A 20,257-nucleotide genomic window follows, 5' to 3' on the forward strand; every position below is an offset into this window, starting at 1 on the left:
TGACTATATGTGATCCAAAGGCTCTTAATGTATATAATTTAATATAACTAAGGATACTATAGCTAATATTCACAAGAAAATATTCATAAAATTACACGTAAGGGAAAAAAAAGTAAAATCACGTGTACAAGGGTTAAAACTAGAATTTTACACACAAGGGCAGAATTGAAATTTCACTTGTAAGGGGTGAAATATGAATTTTAGGCCTAAAATGCCAAATCGTAAATTTTCACGCCCAAAGGGGGCAAAATAGGAATTTTATGTAGCAAAGGCAGAACTATAATTTTCTTTTACGCGAAAGGGCTAAATCATAATTTAGGGTAGAAACGAAATTATGCAATAACACATGGGCTAAATAAAAAAACTACAGGCACCCATTTATGGTGCTTTGGCACGTGTGTTGCACGTGCCTGCTACAGACCCTTGGGCGCACCCGAGGCCTTCTTCCTCCAATTTTTCTTCTTCCGCCGTTGCTCCACCGCGACCAAACTCCGTTTCGCCGCTTGGGTCTTCTTCCATAGCCTATGTCCGATCATATTGATCAACGGATTTCGAAGACAACGCCGGGATGAACGTATAATTCCAAGATTTGGCAAAAATAGCCAGTAAATTGACCGTAATTAAGCCTAAATCAATCTGCCCTAAAACTCTCACCATTGAAAGTTTCACGGCTCGATTAGCCTTAGGTGGTCAGTAAGATGCCGAACAATCTTAAGAGTTTTCTTCCTAATGCCGGTGTGATAATTTAGACCCATTATGCGTGGTGGGTTGCCCGAATTTGACCGAAATTTAAAAGTCCGTTCCAAGCTACAAAAGATTTGAATTTTACAGTTCATAATCTAATTAAAACATATAAAATTCCAAAATTTTCACTAAGACAAAGATTATAAATGTGCTTTGATACCAACTATTAAACTAAATCTAAATAAAAACCGGCGATCCCAATTTATCATTTGCAAACAAATACGTGCATAATTCGGGATTGATTTGCGGAAAAATAAAGGATCAACATACCTCCGATGAAAATTTGCAAATATTGAAAATCTCAAATCTTTGAACGAATGCGAGGAGCGTGATCAATCTATGAATATAGAATCACCAGATTTGTATATCCTGTTCCACCAGTTAATACTCAAACGCCATTGTGTGTTTTTCTATAAGGATAAGGTTTGAACTAAATAATCTAACGTTTTCTCACGACATCGGCGGAAACATAGAATTGGGATCACGTTTAAAATGATAAAATATTATAATAGGTCAATGTTAGAATCATGAATGGTCGAGAGTTCCACTTACCAAAAAAAAAGGGTGGTTTGTGTTCCTTGAGCAAAAAGTTTCTCTCCTTGACAAGTGGTGAAATCGGTTTTGCAAATTGCATGGCGGGGTCGTCCTTTGATCGAGTTGACTTCGTGAATTCCAATCCTCAAGTTTCCAATGCAGAGCTAGTGTATAAACTAAGTTTACTTACATAACGTAACTAGTGTAAAGATTAAGGTTACTTGCAACAAAAGTCACAATATAAACCTAAATATCAAGCTTGTTATTCATGTGGTGACCTAAGGTTGACAATCTGCGGCGATAAATAAAAAATGAAAACGAATAGCCACAAGGCTTGGTCGCTTTCTCAACCTGTTGTGAGGTCGGATTAAGCGGATGTTGTGACAACATTTAAGATCTCCTTTCTCTCAAGTGAGGGTGAATCATCGTATTGTATGAATATCTTAATTTCACTCTTGAAGATCATGTCCTAATTATAGATAAAATAACCGGATCTCGATACATTGGGAGTAGCTTCTTCTTTTGTTTTATTTTAATTTTGAAAAAAGTCTGCCTTAAATAATTCTCAGGTTTCATGAATTGTCATGCCAATCTCATGGAATAAGTAAGAAGAAAGCTGATATTAAAGGATGGTTCCAAGCTGGTTAGTATTATATATAGTGAGCCAAATCCTCTCGTTATCTCACTTCTTGAATGTTCCCCCATTTGCATCGAGTTATACCAAGACCGACTACTCATTATTTTCTCTCGGTAACTACTCGATTTACACGTAATTAATAATTGCCCCTTACATACACACACTTAAATAATCACCAAAATTCTATCAAAATAAGAATACTTTCCCTTTATGTATAATTAAACCAGGGTTCATTTGTTTGAAGGAAAACTGTTTTGGAGAAATCATTTTTTGACTTTCCGATGTTTGAATGACGGAAAATTAATCAACTTATAAAAAGCATTATCAATGGATTGAAATCGTCAAATTTAAATTGGAGGAAAATGCCTTTCTCTTTTAATACGAAAGGAATCATTTTCTCCAAATAACCAAATAAATAAAAATTAAGCTATTATAAAGTTTTTAGTAAACAAACACACACCTAAAGTCGCGCTCATGGAGCCTAAATTAAAGGAACTCGCTTTGATAAATGAAAAGCCAATGCTGGGGGCCGTACATACAGATCCTAATAGTTAATTCGAATCGACGGGGATGGGCAAAAGGCCACATGAATTGAACTTCAAATTCATGCATGTTCGCGCATCACGCTCCGCTTCATCGTACGCTAATTATGCCCGACAGCTCATCGTCCTCTACTGCTAATGATCCCACAATTGCAGCTCAGTTTTCAGGAAAAAGTGGAGTCGACGCCTTGCCTTACGGCGGAAGCAAAATGTGGATATCTCCGTCATAAACCCGATGCTGGGTAAGAAACAGCTGCCCTAGAATCACCTATATATCCCAACGTGCCATTCACTTTGTACAAGTTACCACCCATTAATCTATAATACTATAAGTTTAGGTTAGACTTATGGAACGGATGAGTAGGGTCAAAAATAGTCCGACTCAAATCGATTAATCTCTATGCAAGTATCTAATGACTTATACACAATTCGATCCATATTATTAATACGCTTTGATATTTAACCTAATTTAGGAAACCCATGCTCAAATTGAGGTAAAAGCATGGAGCGAGTGAGTGCGAGGTTGAGCAAAGAGAGAGTCATAGAGTTAGATTATGTTTAAATAAGCCATGAACCTATATAAAATCCGTATTATTTTAGGCTTTATAATTATGATTTCATTTATGATACATTTACCAAATATAACCAGCCCCCATAATAACTCAATCGATCGAATATGGGTTAAATAATTAGTCTAAGGCTCATTTTGATAGATCTAGTTTAGGCCAAATAAGAGTTTCAATAATAAGTTTTGTTTAATCACTTTGGTAGTACTTTCATAACCCATTGTTTGCACAATTTTTTTTTTGACCCCTCGCGTTGTGATAGTTAAGCACTCTTATTACTGATTGTTAGATTCTGAAATGTAATTTAATTTACATACTTAACCTATCAAATTCGATGGAAGAATGATTCTTGTTGTCCTTGAAAAGATTTTTTCTTTTTAACCTCAGTTTTGCTTTTATTATTTGCCATGGATGACTGCAAGAAATACATGCTTTATACTTATGTGGGGTTACCATATCACTTGAATGAAAATTCGAAACATAAGTTTAATAAAGACAGGCGGTTAAATGAGATTTGTATCGTATGAAATGATTACAATATAAGTTCATTTGATACGATATTATCCATAATATCCTAAAGAGTCATCAATATTAGGTTTAATCTTAACTTTCACTTTAGTTCAAAATCAGTTGACACATCCAAAAATCATTACTAATTTTTCAAAATTAGCATTAGTAAGGCCAGTTAGAAATCCATTATCAAAATTTACATATTTATCAATACTCTCATATTCGTATGGAATAATAATAACCTTTTGATATTGATAATTTTTTTAAAAAGTTAGTAGTGATTTTTGGACGAGTGAATAAATCTGAAAGTATGGTGAAAATTGGGAAACGAAATTGGAATTACACTTAAAAGTTGAGGATTCTTAGAGAATTAGCCATTACTGACGGTCCCGGCCAGCTGTATCTTTCCTTCCCCGCGTCGATTCTTACTTCTTCTTCTTCTTCTTTTTAATATATGTTTTTAACCAAAAGGAGCGCAGACAAAACCGACAAATCCTCCCTCCTGACAAGACCCCCGCGATCCAACGCGTTGCTCCTCTTCAGACGGTTAAAGTGGTCCGAACGCATCCTACCTCTCACGTGCCGCCCACTCCGCACGTGCCTCGTACCCCATCCCCTCCCTCCCTTTTCCCTCCCTCTCTCCACCGTTCCGAGATTCTAACCTGCCAGCTGAGAAAATCAGAGAGAGAAAAAGGTAGAGAGAGAATCTCATTCCTTCTCTAAAACCAGAGACGTTTCGGGGGAAGCATTCTCACTCCGGATCACCCCCCCCGCGCCACCCGGCCCGAACCCGATTAGGTCTCCGGTTGAATGCTCGATCGCGGATCTGGAAGTTCCCCCCGGAGCTCGTAGAGGTTTCTCGGCGGCGGCGGCGGCGGCGGCGGCGATCGCGGCGAGCTCGGAGCAATGGAGTCGATACTGGCTCGGGCCCTGGAGTACACTCTCAAGTACTGGCTCAAGTCCTTCTCCCGCGATCAGTTCAAACTGCAAGGCCGCACCGTTCAGCTCTCCAATTTAGGTAACCGAGTTCCACTCTTATTCGTTTCGCCACTGCGGTCGACGAAAACGGTCGATCGCCGCTTTGCGATTGTGCTGTGTTAGATCGATTTGCTGCTCGTTGTCTTGATTTTGCTAGTTCGTTTAAGTGTGATTGATCGCCAATCGCTTTGGTATGACTTGTTGGGATACGTGATAAGCCTGGTGGATTGACGATCTCATTCGGCATTTTAGATATCAATGGAGATGCTCTGCATTCGAGCGTTGGGCTGCCGCCGGCGCTGAACGTGACGACGGCGAAGGTCGACAAGTTGACGATAATCGTAAGTTTTCTCTTCTTCGGGCTTGTTTTGTTTATTTGGAGTTGCTTGTCCATCCGTTGTTTGATTGCGAGAGACGTTTGGAGGAGCAGGACAAATGAGATGGGAATTGCTATGTTTACTACAGTGGAAGTCTAAGAGATTGCGGCTCACTTGGTGCCCTGGCAATCCTTTAATGACTAGATTTATGGTTAAATGCCCCGTACTAGGAAGTTTTTGGGTCCAGTGGAGTCTCAGCTACTGTTGACTTGAGTTGTTTGATTTGTTTTCGTATAGCTTCCATCTGTAAGCAATGTCCAGGTGGAGCCAATTGTGGTGCAAATTAACAGGCTTGATCTGGTTCTGGAGGAGAATCCCGATGCTGAAGCGTCTAGGACTTCATGTAGGTAATGTGGACGTCATTATGCATGAGATATTGCATCATGCTTCCTGTCGGTCTTGTTTTCTGGATGACTTCAATGTTTGAATTCAATTCTTCTGCAGTACACCATTATCAGCTGGATCTGGATGGAGTAGTGGTTACGGATTTGCTGATAAGGTCAGGCTTGCTTTGATCACAGTAGTTCTCCTGGCATTCAAGTACTTCTCTGTTTGGAGTTATTGGGCATAATTTACTGGTCTACTCCAACTTCTCACTTCCTGACTGCAATTGGCTATCATGTGCATGATTAATAATGGATTCTGAAACAGCATCTTACCTTAGGTTTTTTGTGATCTAAAAAATCAGGCGAGTCACCTATGGCCCAAAGCTTTTCATTTCACGACATAAGTAAAGTCTAGAATGTGAGCTCACATTGTTTTTTTTTTTTTTTTTTTTGGGGGTTGGTTTGGGTTGGGTTTTCTGTCTCTTTATTTTCTTCTCCGTGAATGTGCCCTATTTCATGGCTGTGCATCTCATTGCATTGTTTTTCTTTTTTGGTCGAACATTGCCTTATATAGAGGGAATTCCCTTTGTTCTTAATGTTTCCTTGTCCCTTCTTTTCCTCTCCTGCCTGGTAGTCTCTTCGTAATACTAAGTTAATTTTCTGAGATACTTGATTTTCCATCTCTCTAGATCCACCTTCATCACATTCAGCTGAAGGTCTCTCTAGATTGATGCTAGTTGAGCGCTTAAATTGTTTATGAATGTTGCTGAATGTGGAAATACTGCTCCAAAAAATATTTACTCTGTACTTGAAATTTCTAGATTGCAGATGGAATGACTTTGGAGGTTACCACTGTCAACCTTCTCCTTGAAACTCGCGGAGGTGGCAAGAGACAAGGAGGAGCTGCATGGTGAGTCATTCACTTTTCTTGGGAGGTATAGGGCAGAACTGACCAATCAGTGGGAATTGCTTGTTTTTGGAATACAATCTATATGATTTAACTGGCCTGCTTTACCCAGAGTTGGTTCCAAAACCTATTCTCACAAGATCACTTCATCAGACACTCCAACCTTTAAGCACTTGTTTTTATGTATCTTCCCTCATTTTTGTGGTGTTGTTTAATAATTATTAATCTGCCTATATTAGGCAATCCTTGGCACAGCACAATGGGGAATATTGTTGAGCATTACGTGAGAATACAATTTGATCTTGACACAAAATTAGCGTATGTAATCCGCAGAAAGCATAATTGCGTTGAAAATATAATTTTTCTGTACTAAATTGAACTTTTATCCAAGACACAGGCGTTGAGAACGCAACTTGATCTTGACACAATATATTTAGAGCCACAGTAATCATATGTGTGTTGAAAATATATATTTTTCTGTAAAATTTAATTTCAATCTGATACACGTGTTGATTTTTGAACTTAAAAGTAAAAAAAGTGCATCTTAACATGGATTTACCAAGAAGAGTTCTCTAGTAACCTTTTACATGTCAAAATCATGTTGGTCAATCATGCGTTTATTTGGTGTCTTACAAGTGACTTTTGGACTTGCAAACTTATCACTTGAGAAGGCAACAATATTTTTCAGGAAAAGGTGATTATTGACTACATGACATGTAAATTATCAATTTAAATCAGTGGTGCCTTGGACTTTTTTTCTTTAAATGTCTCATGTCTTAGGAAAGTTTCGTTCAAAATGTTAAATAAAGGACTGTGTGCTTAACACATATCCACTTACGTACTTCTATCTTGGTGTTTACCGAAGGATTAGTCTTGATACAACTGTTAATCCTAGACACATTTCAATTGAACTAATAAAATGTTTACTACTCTCATCGCCCTGAAGGCATTTCATAGTAAGTCATCATATGCTTTTGATGACCTGCCATATTATTGGCGTCTTGACGTAATCATTCTATGTTACTTCATGACACGTGGATTGACTGTCAATGAAATATGTACTTGCATATGGCCTATTTCCAAAATGATAGTGTTCATCTGTTGATGGTGTGACATTATAGTTCATGTAATAGGTGAAAGGACTTCCTGTTTCCAGCTCAATAAATTGATGCTGAGCTCTCAGTTTATCATGGTGATAGAGTGTAGGAGAGTGGGAGTGGCTATGTAAATGGCTATGTAAATATGGGCAAGAATATGTGATATGTCTGATGCAGCTTGGATAAAGCATTTCTTTTTTGGTGTAGAGATCTGCATATGTAGATTTTAGTCAACTATCATTGAAGTTCACTGGTAACACTTTATTATCTTTTCGTCCCAATTTGTACCCTCCACTTTATTTTTTCTTTAACTCAGTATGTTCTGGTACTTCTCTTTTGTTGTTCCTTCCATCTCAAATGTTTGAATAGAATAGCCTGCTGCTTACCACTTCTCAGAGTTCTGTGGAGATATTTGTTTGACTATTTGGGATAAAATCTTCCAATTCATGGTCTAAAGACTCTAAATGGATTTGCTTCATGTAATCCCTGGCTAGTGCTAATCCTGACCATTTCCAATCTCTGTTTTTCTTCATTCTGGATTGGCATGTGTTTTTGCCACTTCTACACACTAATTACTCATAACACAGGGCATCACCTTTGGCATCTATAACTATACGTAATCTTCTGCTGTACACCACAAATGAAAACTGGCAGGTGGGTCTCCTTGTTATAAACAATTTATAACTGGCTTCTTATGTTTCATGCCAATTCTGACAATGTTATCGCAGGTTGTTAATCTCAAGGAAGCACGTGAATTCTTCAGTAACAGTAAATATATCTATGTATTCAAGGTAATTTACTTGCTTAAATCATCTCCAAATGCAAATGCAGTGCACAGCTCATCCCGTAATTTTGTCAAAGGGTGTTATGTATGGAATTATCATCTGGACTTGTTTGCTGCATTTATAGGTATATGGTTGGAGGTAGCCATCGAATGTTCTGAACTGCCCATTTGGACATGTGCTTGTGTTTGTGTGAGCTCAAATGCTCTTGTGTGCATTCATATACTTTTTCAATTATTTTGAAAGCTTAGGATGTTATCTGTTTCAAGTAAGCACTTTCAGTTTTTCCTGACCAAGATCCAATATGTGGTAGTGCATTCTATGCTGATGGCTAATGACACTTGGTGATTATAAAGCAGAAACTTGAATGGGAATCTCTATCTATCGATCTTCTTCCTCATCCTGATATGTTTTCGGAGGCCAATCTGGCACGTGCACAAGAAGGAGCAGACCAAAGAGATGATGATGGGGCAAAGCGAGTTTTCTTTGGTGGGGAGCGTTTCATTGAAGGAATATCAGGAGAGGCTTATGTAATAACTTCTACTTTGCTAGAAATCGATGAATTTTCTTCCCTGATATCATTTATTGGCTCTGTGAGCTTAACAAGGTACTTTGTGCGACAATTAAAAAGTTGATGCATTTCCTATTACATTATGATAGATCACAGTGAAGAGGACGGAATTAAATACACCACTTGGTCTTGAGGTTCAGTTACACATTACAGAAGCTGTTTGTCCTGCACTAAGTGAACCAGGTATCTAGGGTTTCCTTTTTCTTGATCTTATTCCCAGGCGATGCTTTTCTCATAAATAGCTGGATTTGATATATAGCATCATATGAACAGGACTCCGTGCTCTCCTCCGCTTCTTGACTGGACTGTACATCTGCCTTAACAGAGGCGATGTAGATTTAAAGGCTCAACAGGTTTTAGAATTCACCACTATTTTGTTTTGAGCAAGCTTCACTCTGTTGCTAATCTCTGCTAAAAATTTCCATCTCTTCTTTAATATGTTATCTTGACAGCGATCTGTAGAAGCAGCTGGTCACTCTCTGGTATCGATTATAGTGGACCACATATTTTTATGCATCAAAGATGCTGGTTCGTTCTGCTATAAGCCTCTAATTCTTTTTCTATCTAAGTTTTCTCAGAAATGGTGACTCAAGTCTAAGGGCATTTCAGCTTCGGACGTTCTTGTTCAACTTGACATAATTCTTACATTCATATCTATGTGCAGGGTTTCAGCTGGAACTTTTGATGCAATCACTCCATTTTTCTCGAGTATGTCTTGTGGCACTACAGTTGATTTCTTGTTTTTCTTTCACATTAGATTTTATTATTATCAGATGCCATATTTTTGTTGCGTAACACAAGCTGAAACTTAATCTAGCGATGTACTCTTATTGTGAGAAACAACATAACAATTAATCTCTAAGCATTGTGGTCTCTAATTGTTTTTTTTTTGGTAATATGTGGTCTCTAATTGTTGATATTGAACAAGTACGAGAACCTCATCGCAACTTTAATTTTTCCTTTTTCTTCTATTTTTCATGTTCTTTTGCCTAAGTTGTCTTGCACATTTGCTGAGAAAATATCTTGAATCAGCAATTTGAGGAGTTTATTAAGTAACATTGGATTGGTAATATATTGGTTAGTACTTAGTTCCATGTACTCCAAAAGGTTTTAGTTCTGGGGAAGTGATGCTTTTGGTGTGTCTAAGTCTAAATATGTACTGTCAAAGCTTAAGTGTGATTGGAATTGCTCAATCAATGAAGGTTTCTGTATTTTGTCAAAATGGACTGAATTTTGCAATAAATTAGCATTTTGAAGTCAAGTATAGGGTAAAGTTATAGTATTTTGGAGATGCATGTTGTTGTTAAAATGGGGAGCAACAAGTAATGTGCAATAATTGGCCAACAAAAGGAAGTCATACACTAAACATTTGACAACATAAGTTCTAATACTTTTCCATGAACTAGTTATTTTGCATTCTGGTTGAAGCATATCAGTGTTTGGGAAATTGTTCAACATTTTCTTGAAAGTTGCCCTTCAACATCTTGGGATGCATGTTTTTAGGACGCTGACATTTTTATTAGAATTTGTTCTCTTGGTAATTTCTGGTTATATCTTAACTGCATGACTAAATGTAGATATTTTTTTATTTTTTATTTTTCCAGTTTAGACAATGTAACAGCCTGTTTCTGTGCATTTTTCATAATCTTATGTGGATTGCTTGCCTTAAAGTCAGTCTCTTGTCTTGCAATAATAAATTTCATGTTGGACCCTGCAGGCTAGTGTTTCTGATGGAGAAAGTGCAAATAACTTGACAAAATTGATGGTTGGTGGTCTTTTCTTAAGGTTAGCTCCTGTATTTTGTTGAATAATTTTTGTTGCAAATATCCTCTTGGAGGAATGTTTCTGTTGCGAAATGCTATTCAACTTTCTCAGTTACAGTTCACATGCTAGATAAAGGTGGAGCTTCAATTTCTTATCTCGGCGGTTTTGACACCATTTGCCATTTTCCATAACATATTCTGAAAGTAATTCTGCCCTTCTGTTGGACTGACATTATTGACTTTCTTCATACAGATTGGAAATACACAATGACATTCCTCAAACTCATTTTCCGTTGAAATGAAAAAATAATGTGTTTGAAATTTTCTTATCGATGTCTTCAAAATTCCTTTAGGACTTGCAGTCTTAGTTTAAGAAGAGATGCTGTTAATATTTCTTTCAAGTATGGTGAAGTATAAATTTGCGGTATGGAGCTTAAGGCCTTGTTTGGGAGAGTAGAAAGGAAGAGGTAAATTGAGGGAGGGAGAGAAAATAAGTCGCAATTAATCTGTCCTTCCATTTTCCCTCTCCTCCCAAACAAGGGAAAATTTCTTTAATTTTACTCTATTAAAACAATCTATTTCCTTCAACTCTATTCCAAAAAATGACTTAAGTTCTTGAATGATGTCTTGTGTCCCTAAGTCAATTCAACATACTTTTGGATGATCAAAACAGTGCCTTATATTAGCAAATACATTTCAGGGACACCTTCTCACGCCCTCCATGCACTTTGGTTCAGCCATCAATGCTGACTATTGCAAAAGATATTGAGGACATTCCTGACTTTGGTACTAGTTAATTTTATAGTGTACTTGCCAGATTATCATGGACATCAGGTTGTTGGTTGTCATTTTAAGTTGGCTTTTTTCTCTTGCAGCTAAAAATTTTTGTCCTCCAATTTATCCTTTGGGAGAACATCAATGGCAGAGAAGTGTAGGTGTTCCTTTGATATGCTTGTATTCTCTCCAGGTCAATCCATCCCCTGCCCCACCCTCCTTTGCGTCTGAGACAGTAATCAACTGTCAGCCTCTCATGGTATTCATCAAATGTCTATACTTTTCTTTCTATAGTTTACTTGGGGCTGGTGCATATAGACCTTGGTATTTCTAAAGAATGACTTGAACCATTTTTTGGCAGATATTTCTTCAGGAAGATTCCTGTTTAAGGGTATGTTCCTTTTTGGCAGACGGAATTATTGTGAGTCCAGGAGCTGTTTTACCCGATTCTTCCATAAAATCCCTTTTATTTATGCTCAAGGAGTTAGAACTTACTGTCCCGTTGGAGTTTGGGAACCATTTAACTTCTGATAACGGGAAAGACATTGTCCAGAAATCTTTGACTGGAGCAAAGCTTCGTATTGAAAACTTATCATTTTCAGAATCACCTTGTCTGAAAACGCGGCTACTGAACCTAGAAAAGGATCCTGCCTGTTTTTGTTTATGGGCTGACCAACCGATTGATGCTAGCCAGAAGAAATGGACCAGTGAAGCATCATTGGTGAGTTTGTCTCTAGAAGCATGTGCTGCTGTCACCGAAGCACCCCATTCTCGTAACAATGTATCAGATTCATGGCCATGTGTTGAGGTTAAAGATGCTCGCTTTGAAGCAGCAATGGTTACTTCTGATGGGAAACCCTTGACAGATGTCCCTCCTCCAGGTGGGATTGTCAGAGTGGGAGTTGCATGCCAACAGTATCTATCTAACACTTCTGTTGAGCAGTTGTTCTTTGTGCTGGATCTCTATACCTATATCGGAAGAATCAGTGAAAAGATTGCTCTAGTTGGAAGAAAGAGCAGAGCAAGGAAAGTGAGAACTGAAGCTGTTAGTAGAAAGCTAGTGGAAAGAGTTCCCAGTGACACTGCTGTCAGTTTAGCTGTAAGGGATCTACAGCTTAGATTTCTGGAGTCTTCTTCCTTGGTGATGGAGGACATGCCACTGGTTCAATTCATTGGAGATAATATTTTCATCAAAGTTACTCACAGAACCCTTGGAGGGGCCATAGCTGTTTCATCCACCTTGCGGTGGGAGAGCATTCAGGTTAATTGTGTAGATACTCCCAGAAATTTGGGTGATGAGAATGGCTTGGTGCTGAGTACTGAGGACCATGGCAATCTGGTTGTGGGGAGTGAAAGCCCAAAACTAAGAGCTGTCTTGTGGATAAATAACAAAAGCAAGTTTCAAACAAATGGCCATGTTAATCCGGTTCCATTTCTGGACATAAGTACTGTACAAGTGATTCCATTCAATGAGGATGACGTAGAGTGTCGTAGCTTAAATTTGTCAGCTCGCATTTCTGGTGTTCGTCTTGGTGGTGGATTGAACTATGCCGAGTCCCTGCTGCATCGCTTTGGAATACTTGGTCCAGATGGTGGTCCTGGAGAGGGACTGTTGAAAGGGTTGGATAATTTGTCCTCAGGGCCTCTACCCAAACTTTTTAAAGCATCGCCACTTAATGCGGATGATCTAGAAAAGAGTACGAAGATATTTTGCAATTGGTTATCCTTTTATCATATCATATGTTTGTGACTCATAATTATGGCACTTGACTTATACCTTGTCTATCTGCTGTGTTGGAATTTCAGGAGATGGAATAGACAGTGGTTTTCTGGACTCAGCAAAGCCAGATAATTTTGACATATCCGTAGAGTTGAAAGACTGGCTTTTTGCTTTAGAAGGTCCTCAAGAGATGGCTGAAAGTTGGCAGTATAATGACCTCACAGATGTCGGAAGAGAAGAGAGGTCATGGCACACGTCTTTTAAGAGTTTGCGAATAGAAGCTAAAAGCGTATCCAAGCACGAAATTAGTTGCAAAGAAAGATCTAATCCAGCGTGGAAGTTTCCTTTGGAGTCAGTTATTGTAAGTAAATATATGGAAATTTTAACTTGTACCAACAGTTTTAGTTTATCAATGAGCTTTTAGTTGCTATCTGAAGGTAAATAAAGTACCACTATTGATTTTAATATTTTCATGCAATTTCTCATGTTTGATTCAAGCCTTTCTTGCTAACATTGGCTGGGCAAGTACTTCTGACAAAAACCAGTGTATATTGTATAACATAGCTATCAGAGTTTGGTCCACTCTCTGTGTCTTGCCACTTAATGCTTACATTTGTCTGTTATGTGTGAGGTCAACTTGCTTTATCTGAAGCTGTAGCCATCTGTTTCCTCTATCTGTTGATTTTATTTGGTGATGCCATAGTTAGCCAATCTCTGTTATTAGGTTGACCATAAATGGGAAGACTTAGATCAGCTTCTTATGTGCCTGTACTTTTTATCATTCTTAAAATTTCCTTGAATTTGGATCCATCCTACTCCATCAAAGATGTTCCTCATACCTTTTATGACAAACACGAATAACTTCACGGTGGACTGGTTTTAATGCATTAGAGGGGGAAGTCTATTTTGAATTAAAGATGTTTGAATGGCATGACTAATTATCAGAACATCTAGTTTGATGATTATTTGAGAGCTGGGAAGTCACTCTGGCTTAAAATCACAGAAAATGATTTAGTGTTTAGCTGGGCTATAAATGGGCTGGTAGGTGGATATACATTTTCTATCTGTTGTTATATTCTTGATTTCAGATGTGATTATCTAATCTGGTGGACTGCTTTTGGAAGTCTGCATGAAGTTGATTATGTTGTTAACAATGCTGATTGCCCTTGCAGGTAGATATTGAAGGCTTGCAGATCCTGAAGCCCCAATATCATGGGGAAATGCTTATAGCTGGTGTACATTCAAATGGGATCAAAGAAACTTTTCAGATGAATGAGGGGATAAATCTTGAAGTCCGCATGGTAATCTCCGAGGATGATGTAGATAGTGAAACGGCCAAGTGGATGGTTGAAAATTTGAAGTTTTCAGTCAAGAAACCGGTAAAATACTGAATCACATGTCTCTTTCTGTTTTCCATACTTCTCTGCTGAGAAGCGCCTTTTTTTTTTTAGATTGAAGCAGCTGTCTCCCGGGATGAGCTTAGACATCTCGCCTTTCTGTGCAAATCTGAAATTGATTCGATGGGACGAATTACTGCTGGAGTCCTGCGTGTGCTGAAGCTGGAAGATTCTGTTGGTCATGCTGCCATGGACCAGCTAAGCAACCTTGGTAATATTAATCGAAGTCCTCCAGAGCATATATTATTCAGAGTTTCCTCTCAGGAGTCACACTATCATTGTTTTATTTTGGTTATTATGCAATGCTTCCCTCTCTGAAAAAGGAAAAGGGGGATGTTTTTAGGAAGTTCTTTAAGATCGGATGCTGCAAGAGGCAAGAAGAGGTCATTATGTTTGGAATTCCGCACTTTATCTTTAACCTGTCTTGTTGTGCTTAAGAAGTCCTACTCGTACCAAGTTGTAAAATAGAGGGAAAATGGGGGGTTGGGGCTCTGAACCATTGGTTATCAAAAATTGGACCTGTGGATCAGACTATCCAGAATGTTCGAAAGTAGCATCTAGGAGGCTGCTTTGACAGAACGAGATAGATCGAATTTCTGAAATCCTAGTGGTAGTGCATTGCTTTGCGATAGAAGCATGCGCATCATGTTTGTGTATAGCTTTATCTTGTAGTCTGAAATTGGGCAGTATATAGTTGAGGCATGAATCTTTAGGGCCAAACCAGGCTGTATCATGCAATGTTACATGGGCACACTGTTTGCTTGCACCATTTTTCGGACATGCTCGTGTTGATTTCAGAACTAATGATTTGCAGGAAGCCAGGGTCTCGAAAGAATGCTCACTCCGGACAAGCTCAGCCGGGATAGTAGTGCTGCCAGCATCAGTCTTGCTTCCCTACCTTATACGACTAACGAATCTCCTTCGATTCCCTCAACAGTGGCTTCCCTTGAGGAGACAGTTTTAGAGTCTCAAGCCAAGTGCACCGCTCTCCTGGCTGCCTTGGGCAATTCAGGTGCTTCTACCCAACATATCACCGATGTCGACCAACTCGCTCAGAATCTTGGAAACATTCAGAGGCTATTGAAGCAATTGAGAACGAATATTTAATTGGCACTTTCACTCCCTTGCTTTACAATTTTGACGGAAGAGGATCTGAAGTGTATAGTATATGCCCATTCTTTTTGTGTACAGTATACAAATATGTTGCCCTGTACATGTCGAGTTTTGTGTGGAATAGCAATCGGGCAGAGTAAAACGTGTGACCTGTATCCATAATTTTGTAATGAGAAGGATCATGTCCCGAGACATAAAGGAACCACATGTAATAGGTTCAATTTTGTCCTTATGATTTGCATAACATTGAAGAAACTCTGCTCATCTCTTTTGACCCCACGTTTGGTTATTCTGGATAGAGATCAAGTAGGATATTCGTAATATCTGCAGGATCCTTTTGCTTCAGCGTCCACAGCGATATTTCTGGCACTAAATGGCATTAAAGAGAGATGTTCTTCGATGCTGGTGTCTCTGGTATCCTTATATACCGATCATTTGCTGAGTTGCCCATATAAGACATTTCATCGTGCACGACGAATATCTGGTTTAACAAAAACTTTGGTCACAGTTTGTCACTCACAACTAGAATGGCTTTACTTATTAAGAGTACCGGCAAGGTAAAGATTACATCTGGTGAGAAATAGATAATTGTTCTTTGTAATTGGCTTGATACAGTTGTACTTGCCTACACGATGAATGTAAGCCAACACGACCGTATCTTATCATGGTCGCAAGTCTGTTCATCTGCTGGTGTGCTCTAGACCTACGGCTTTTGTTCATTCTCATCTTAGCGAAAGCGAATTGGGCAGAGTCCCATCTGGGAAGTTAAGGTAGATTAAACTGGATGTTTCTAGGGTACAAATCCCAGTTTGCGAAGTGAAATGATTCACGGAGAGTACATTTGACACCAAAAAGTAACTTCATAAATCGTTCAGACTGATGCACAACCAAATCATCCACTTGCTTTCTTCGTTACGAAAAAGCAGTTGTCCGCTTGCATCTGTGCGGTGATGCTATTCGAGTATCCATCGAGATAAGAGGTTGAAGCAGCTCCCATTCAGCTGATACATGGTGGGGAACATGCCCACACAAGAGGGATTCATAATTACTAACGGAGTTCTCCAGTCCATCTGCCATGGAAGGCTTAGGATGTTGATGCCGTAATTGCATCCCAGCGCCATATAGTACCATCCTCACAGCAGCTCAGGATTGTGCTGTGAAAAGGAAACGAAGAAGAAAAAAAATCTGATGAAGTCAAAATCATAAGATAGATTCTTGGCAATTCGTCATCATGATAGTCTGAGTTACCTCCCATCAAATGACATGGCAGTCTGTCTGATTGGGGATTTTGATTGGGGATGAGACAACCTGACGCATGATTGAGCAGCGGGGGTAAACATATAAGTGCCACTCATGAATTCCTAAAACATCGATTAACAAAAACAAAGCAAAGCCATCCATACTTTGCAATTAGAACAGGAGGGCTACTCTGCAGCTCCCATACGTAGATCTTCCCTTCCCTATTTCCTGGTATGTGATCAAGACAGAAGTGATCCCCCTTGTTGTATAAAATCTTGAAACTTAAATACACTCGTTGAATCCAAGAAAGTGAGGCATGACCAGATCAGTTGTATATACTTATGCTAAAGATTATTGACCAAGAGATGATCAAGGCAAATTAAAGGAGCAGTGAGATTGCAAATGGAACTCAAATATGCCAAAGCTGAAGGACTATGGGCTTTAAGGTACCTATAGCAATTGAGTGATAATGAAAGTCACAGGAAAATTTGATGAACCAAATGTCACACTCTGGAACTGGATATTTCTGAAGGATATCCACCGACCCCTGAGCCCACCATATAAAGAGATAATTCAATGATCAACTTTTCTATTGATTAAGAGGGGAAAACCAATTCAGCATGCATGCTCTAACCTCTCCCGGAGATTGTTCCTTCATTTTGGGTTCCCAAAGCACAATCTCGTTGTCAACACTCTAGAGGCAAAAGGGGAAATAATAAGCACACAATCCAATAGATTGGAGAATTTGCATGATAGTGTAAAAATTGATTGAAGAAAATCAATTCAAATAGAGTTCAAAGAGAGAGGGTGAAGAGAGAAACATGAAAACAACTCTAATATAGAGACCCAGGCTCAAAAGCTTTGACCATGTGTGATCCATGAAGTCCACACTCGAGTAGTGAAAGATTATCGAAAAAAAGAACAGCATGCTCCAATGCTCTCATTTCATTGATTTTGCAACAGAAAATGCAACATAAACTATAAAGGTGCATTTTAATCGATAGTGATACTCGGAGTTTACATCCCAAAGATTGGGAAAGGAAGATCCTTAAGATCTGATCAAAGGTTCACACTGGTTAGCTTTAATCAAGTACTTCACCTTTGACAGAACAAAATCACCAAGCCACCTGTTGCAGTCAACATAGTTTGAATGAACTGGAGCTATGAAAACCTGAAATATAATAACAAACAAGTCAATTTGAAGAACACGTTGTCTTGCTGCAAACAAAATTATATTAGAAAAGCTCCTCACTGGAAACTGCACGTATTTGGTGGGAAACTTCGATGGAAGATCTGTCCATGTAAATGACTTCTCCACATATGTCCAGAACTCTGCAGCAAGGTCAATAAAATGATCAAGTAGTTTTAAAGGTCCAGGCAGAGTGCACTAAATTGTATTTAAATATTTTCAGAAGCTTGAAAAATTCCTATGTAACAGGATAAATGAACTACATTAGAATTGGACCAACTTGAGCTGCGATCTCTACAACTTCCTATGAAACTAGAAGAATGCACTACACTAGCTGGCAAATAAACCTTCCATTAAGCTCAAGAGCTGCTATCTCTATGTGGTACGACAACTCATCTAACGTCAGATTTATCAGTATACAACAGCAGGAGCATATTTCTCCTTAAATTAAAAGCAACCAACATTAAAAAACGCATTGCCATCTAAAGATTCGCATGTTGCGACATATAGAGGTCCTGTAGTTTTAAGCATTGCCAACTAAGAGCAAACTATATGCAGCCGGCATGAACTTTACCTTTCATTGACCAGATTTTAACCGTATTGTCCATACCACAACTTGCAATACGGTACTTGTCGGAAGGATGGAAGTCCTACAAAAGCCAACATAATACCACAACAATATAGCAAAAGAATAAGTACATAGATTTTCAATTCTCTTGACTCTTGAGGCCTGCAGAAGAATAGAAAATAAGAATCTGTGGAGCTGAGACTGACCACACTCAAAACTTCATTGCGATGACCCCCAGCTCCAGCAAATATCAGGATACAAATTCCCGTATGAACGTTCCAGAGCCTAACGGATTCATCCTGAACAATTCAGATCAAGGCTATAAGCAATAACCAGCATGGAAAACAGTTACACAGGATCCTTAGCAGGTCAAGACTTAATCTTGCAAGAAAAGATGTTCCCCATAGGACACTAACCAATTAGACTAAAAGAAAAAGAATCCGAGATGTGCAAAATACAGAGATCTGTGACATTACTTTGCTAGCAGACACGATGAGGGATGGGTTCAATGGTTGAGTCCTGATTTCATTTATTGAATCCCCATGGCCTACAAAACTCTGCACAGGAATAACATAGGAAAGATAAATGAAGAGCGAATGAGTACCCGCATTCCTACATAAAACTACAATCTTTTATGAATCACTGGCAACGAGTATGGGCGTCTGACAGATCTCTAAGCTCCAGCAGGGCTAAGCAAAATTATGGATGGATCTTCAAGAGAATGACTTTATGAGTTCATGTCGAAATTGCATAGCTTTATTTGGTTTGTAAATATGGAAATAAAAGTACCCTGTGTATCTTCTCATTGCCAGCATCAATTACACGGATGATACCATTGATTCCTCCCGCCACCACAAACGGGGTTCTATCGATATTGCACGCCCAGCTGACCGTGTAAAACGACTCGTCCTTCTGATCTACATAGCACATGGAAGTCCCGAGGCTCCATTAGATAGCTCATTCTTACGGAATGCACATTTTCCACAAGGGGGGTAAACCACCAGACAAATTACTACAAGTTGTTTGGCCTTACATCTTCATCAATGTATGACTGCAACACAGCTATTACTCCCCCTTCGAGACACTGATAAACAGTAACCTGGAACGAAAAAAAGAAAAGAACAGAACAAGTAAAACACTTTTTTGCTCCACGGTGATCTTCTATAAACTGAAAAAAAAAAAAAAAAAAAAAAACACGAATTTTCCTATCCAAATTGTACTGACCAGGTCAAAATAAAGAATGCTACGAAAAACCCAGTTCAGTTAAACTGCTGCAGATGCTCGAGAAGAGGCAAAAACCCATAAAGCTGAGAACTTGGAGAGTACCCGGTTGCCGCCGACGGTGGCGAAGACGTTGAAGTAGCGGGAGTCGATGAAGTTGAAGACGACGGCGTAGAGGGGACGCTTCCCCTCCTGGAGCCTGTTGGTGACCCTGTACTCCCTCTTCTTCGACGGGGTCAGCGTCCCCGCCACCGGTTCGCACCCGGGCGCGATCTTCGCCATTTGCCCCGATCCGCCGCCGATGCCTTTTCCTCGAGTTCGATCCGCGAGAACGCGACAGCCGGTGGGTACGCAGTGCGGCGCGCGCCGCCGGTGAAGACGCCGAACGGCGAACGAGGGAATTTTATTGCTTTGGAAAAGACCAGAAGCGAAGGGCGAGTGTTGTCTGCAAGAAAGGAAAGAGAACCTTGAAATTAGACCATGCACTCGTATGAAAAGACAGGAAATTTAGTATTTTGGAAATTTATATTCGGTCTTTAAACTTTCATTTTGTCCAATTTATTTATTTATTTATTTCTTAGTATAAATATTTGCCCAATTTTGTCATACTCTATGAATCAAACGAGAATTTACATTTTAGAAAATTAGCTTCGTTGACATTCGACCTGACAATACCATTTAATCATGAGTTCCATTGTCATG

At 39.0% G+C, this 20,257-nt stretch overlaps 2 protein-coding genes across 5 annotated transcripts; one reads left to right on the forward strand and one right to left on the reverse strand.

The window, feature by feature from the left end:
• Positions 1–4,187: 4,187 nt before the first annotated feature.
• Positions 4,188–15,617, forward strand: LOC104450206. Of its 4 annotated transcripts, none has more exons than XM_010064663.3 (20): positions 4,188–4,551; positions 4,764–4,852; positions 5,126–5,235; positions 5,333–5,387; positions 6,036–6,124; positions 7,806–7,872; positions 7,947–8,009; positions 8,360–8,530; positions 8,661–8,754; positions 8,845–8,924; positions 9,024–9,099; positions 9,236–9,279; positions 10,289–10,356; positions 11,035–11,120; positions 11,210–11,367; positions 11,470–12,805; positions 12,915–13,189; positions 14,001–14,207; positions 14,280–14,436; positions 15,040–15,617. In XM_010064663.3, the coding sequence occupies exons 1-20, from the start codon at positions 4,440–4,442 to the stop codon at positions 15,330–15,332; spliced, it is 3,630 nt and encodes a 1,209-aa protein (XP_010062965.2). In that variant the 5' UTR covers positions 4,188–4,439; the 3' UTR covers positions 15,333–15,617. The 4 variants fall into 4 exon arrangements, with proteins under 4 accessions (XP_010062965.2, XP_010062966.1, XP_018731555.1 ...); XM_010064664.3 differs by having other exon boundaries at positions 4,189–4,551; positions 5,126–5,231; XM_018876010.2 differs by lacking the exons at positions 4,188–4,551; positions 4,764–4,852 and having other exon boundaries at positions 5,126–5,231; positions 6,043–6,124.
• Positions 15,618–16,094: 477 nt separating this feature from the next.
• On the reverse strand, positions 16,095–19,952 carry LOC104450207 (polycomb group protein FERTILIZATION-INDEPENDENT ENDOSPERM). The gene is given in 13 exon segments (NM_001302725.1): positions 16,095–16,492; positions 16,587–16,646; positions 16,742–16,805; positions 17,028–17,124; positions 17,212–17,271; positions 17,677–17,748; positions 17,830–17,909; positions 18,341–18,416; positions 18,541–18,633; positions 18,811–18,891; positions 19,124–19,246; positions 19,368–19,433; positions 19,661–19,952. Coding segments are annotated over 13 exon segments (1,119 nt in total). The 5' UTR covers positions 19,838–19,952; the 3' UTR covers positions 16,095–16,422.
• Positions 19,953–20,257: the final 305 nt, after the last annotated feature.

Source organism: Eucalyptus grandis, chromosome 6 (genome assembly GCF_016545825.1).
Source record: "Eucalyptus grandis isolate ANBG69807.140 chromosome 6, ASM1654582v1, whole genome shotgun sequence".
NCBI lineage: Eukaryota > Viridiplantae > Streptophyta > Magnoliopsida > Myrtales > Myrtaceae > Eucalyptus > Eucalyptus grandis.

Bases quoted from the DNA above. Each gene is read 5' to 3' on its own strand.
- LOC104450206 (XM_010064663.3), top strand. From the start codon at position 4,440: ATGGAGTCGATACTGGCTCGGGCCCTGGAGTACACTCTCAAGTACTGG. The intron at 13,190-14,000 runs GTAAGTAAATAT...TTGCCCTTGCAG, and splicing joins TTCCTTTGGAGTCAGTTATT to GTAGATATTGAAGGCTTGCA. The intron at 14,437-15,039 runs GTAATATTAATC...AATGATTTGCAG, and splicing joins GGACCAGCTAAGCAACCTTG to GAAGCCAGGGTCTCGAAAGA.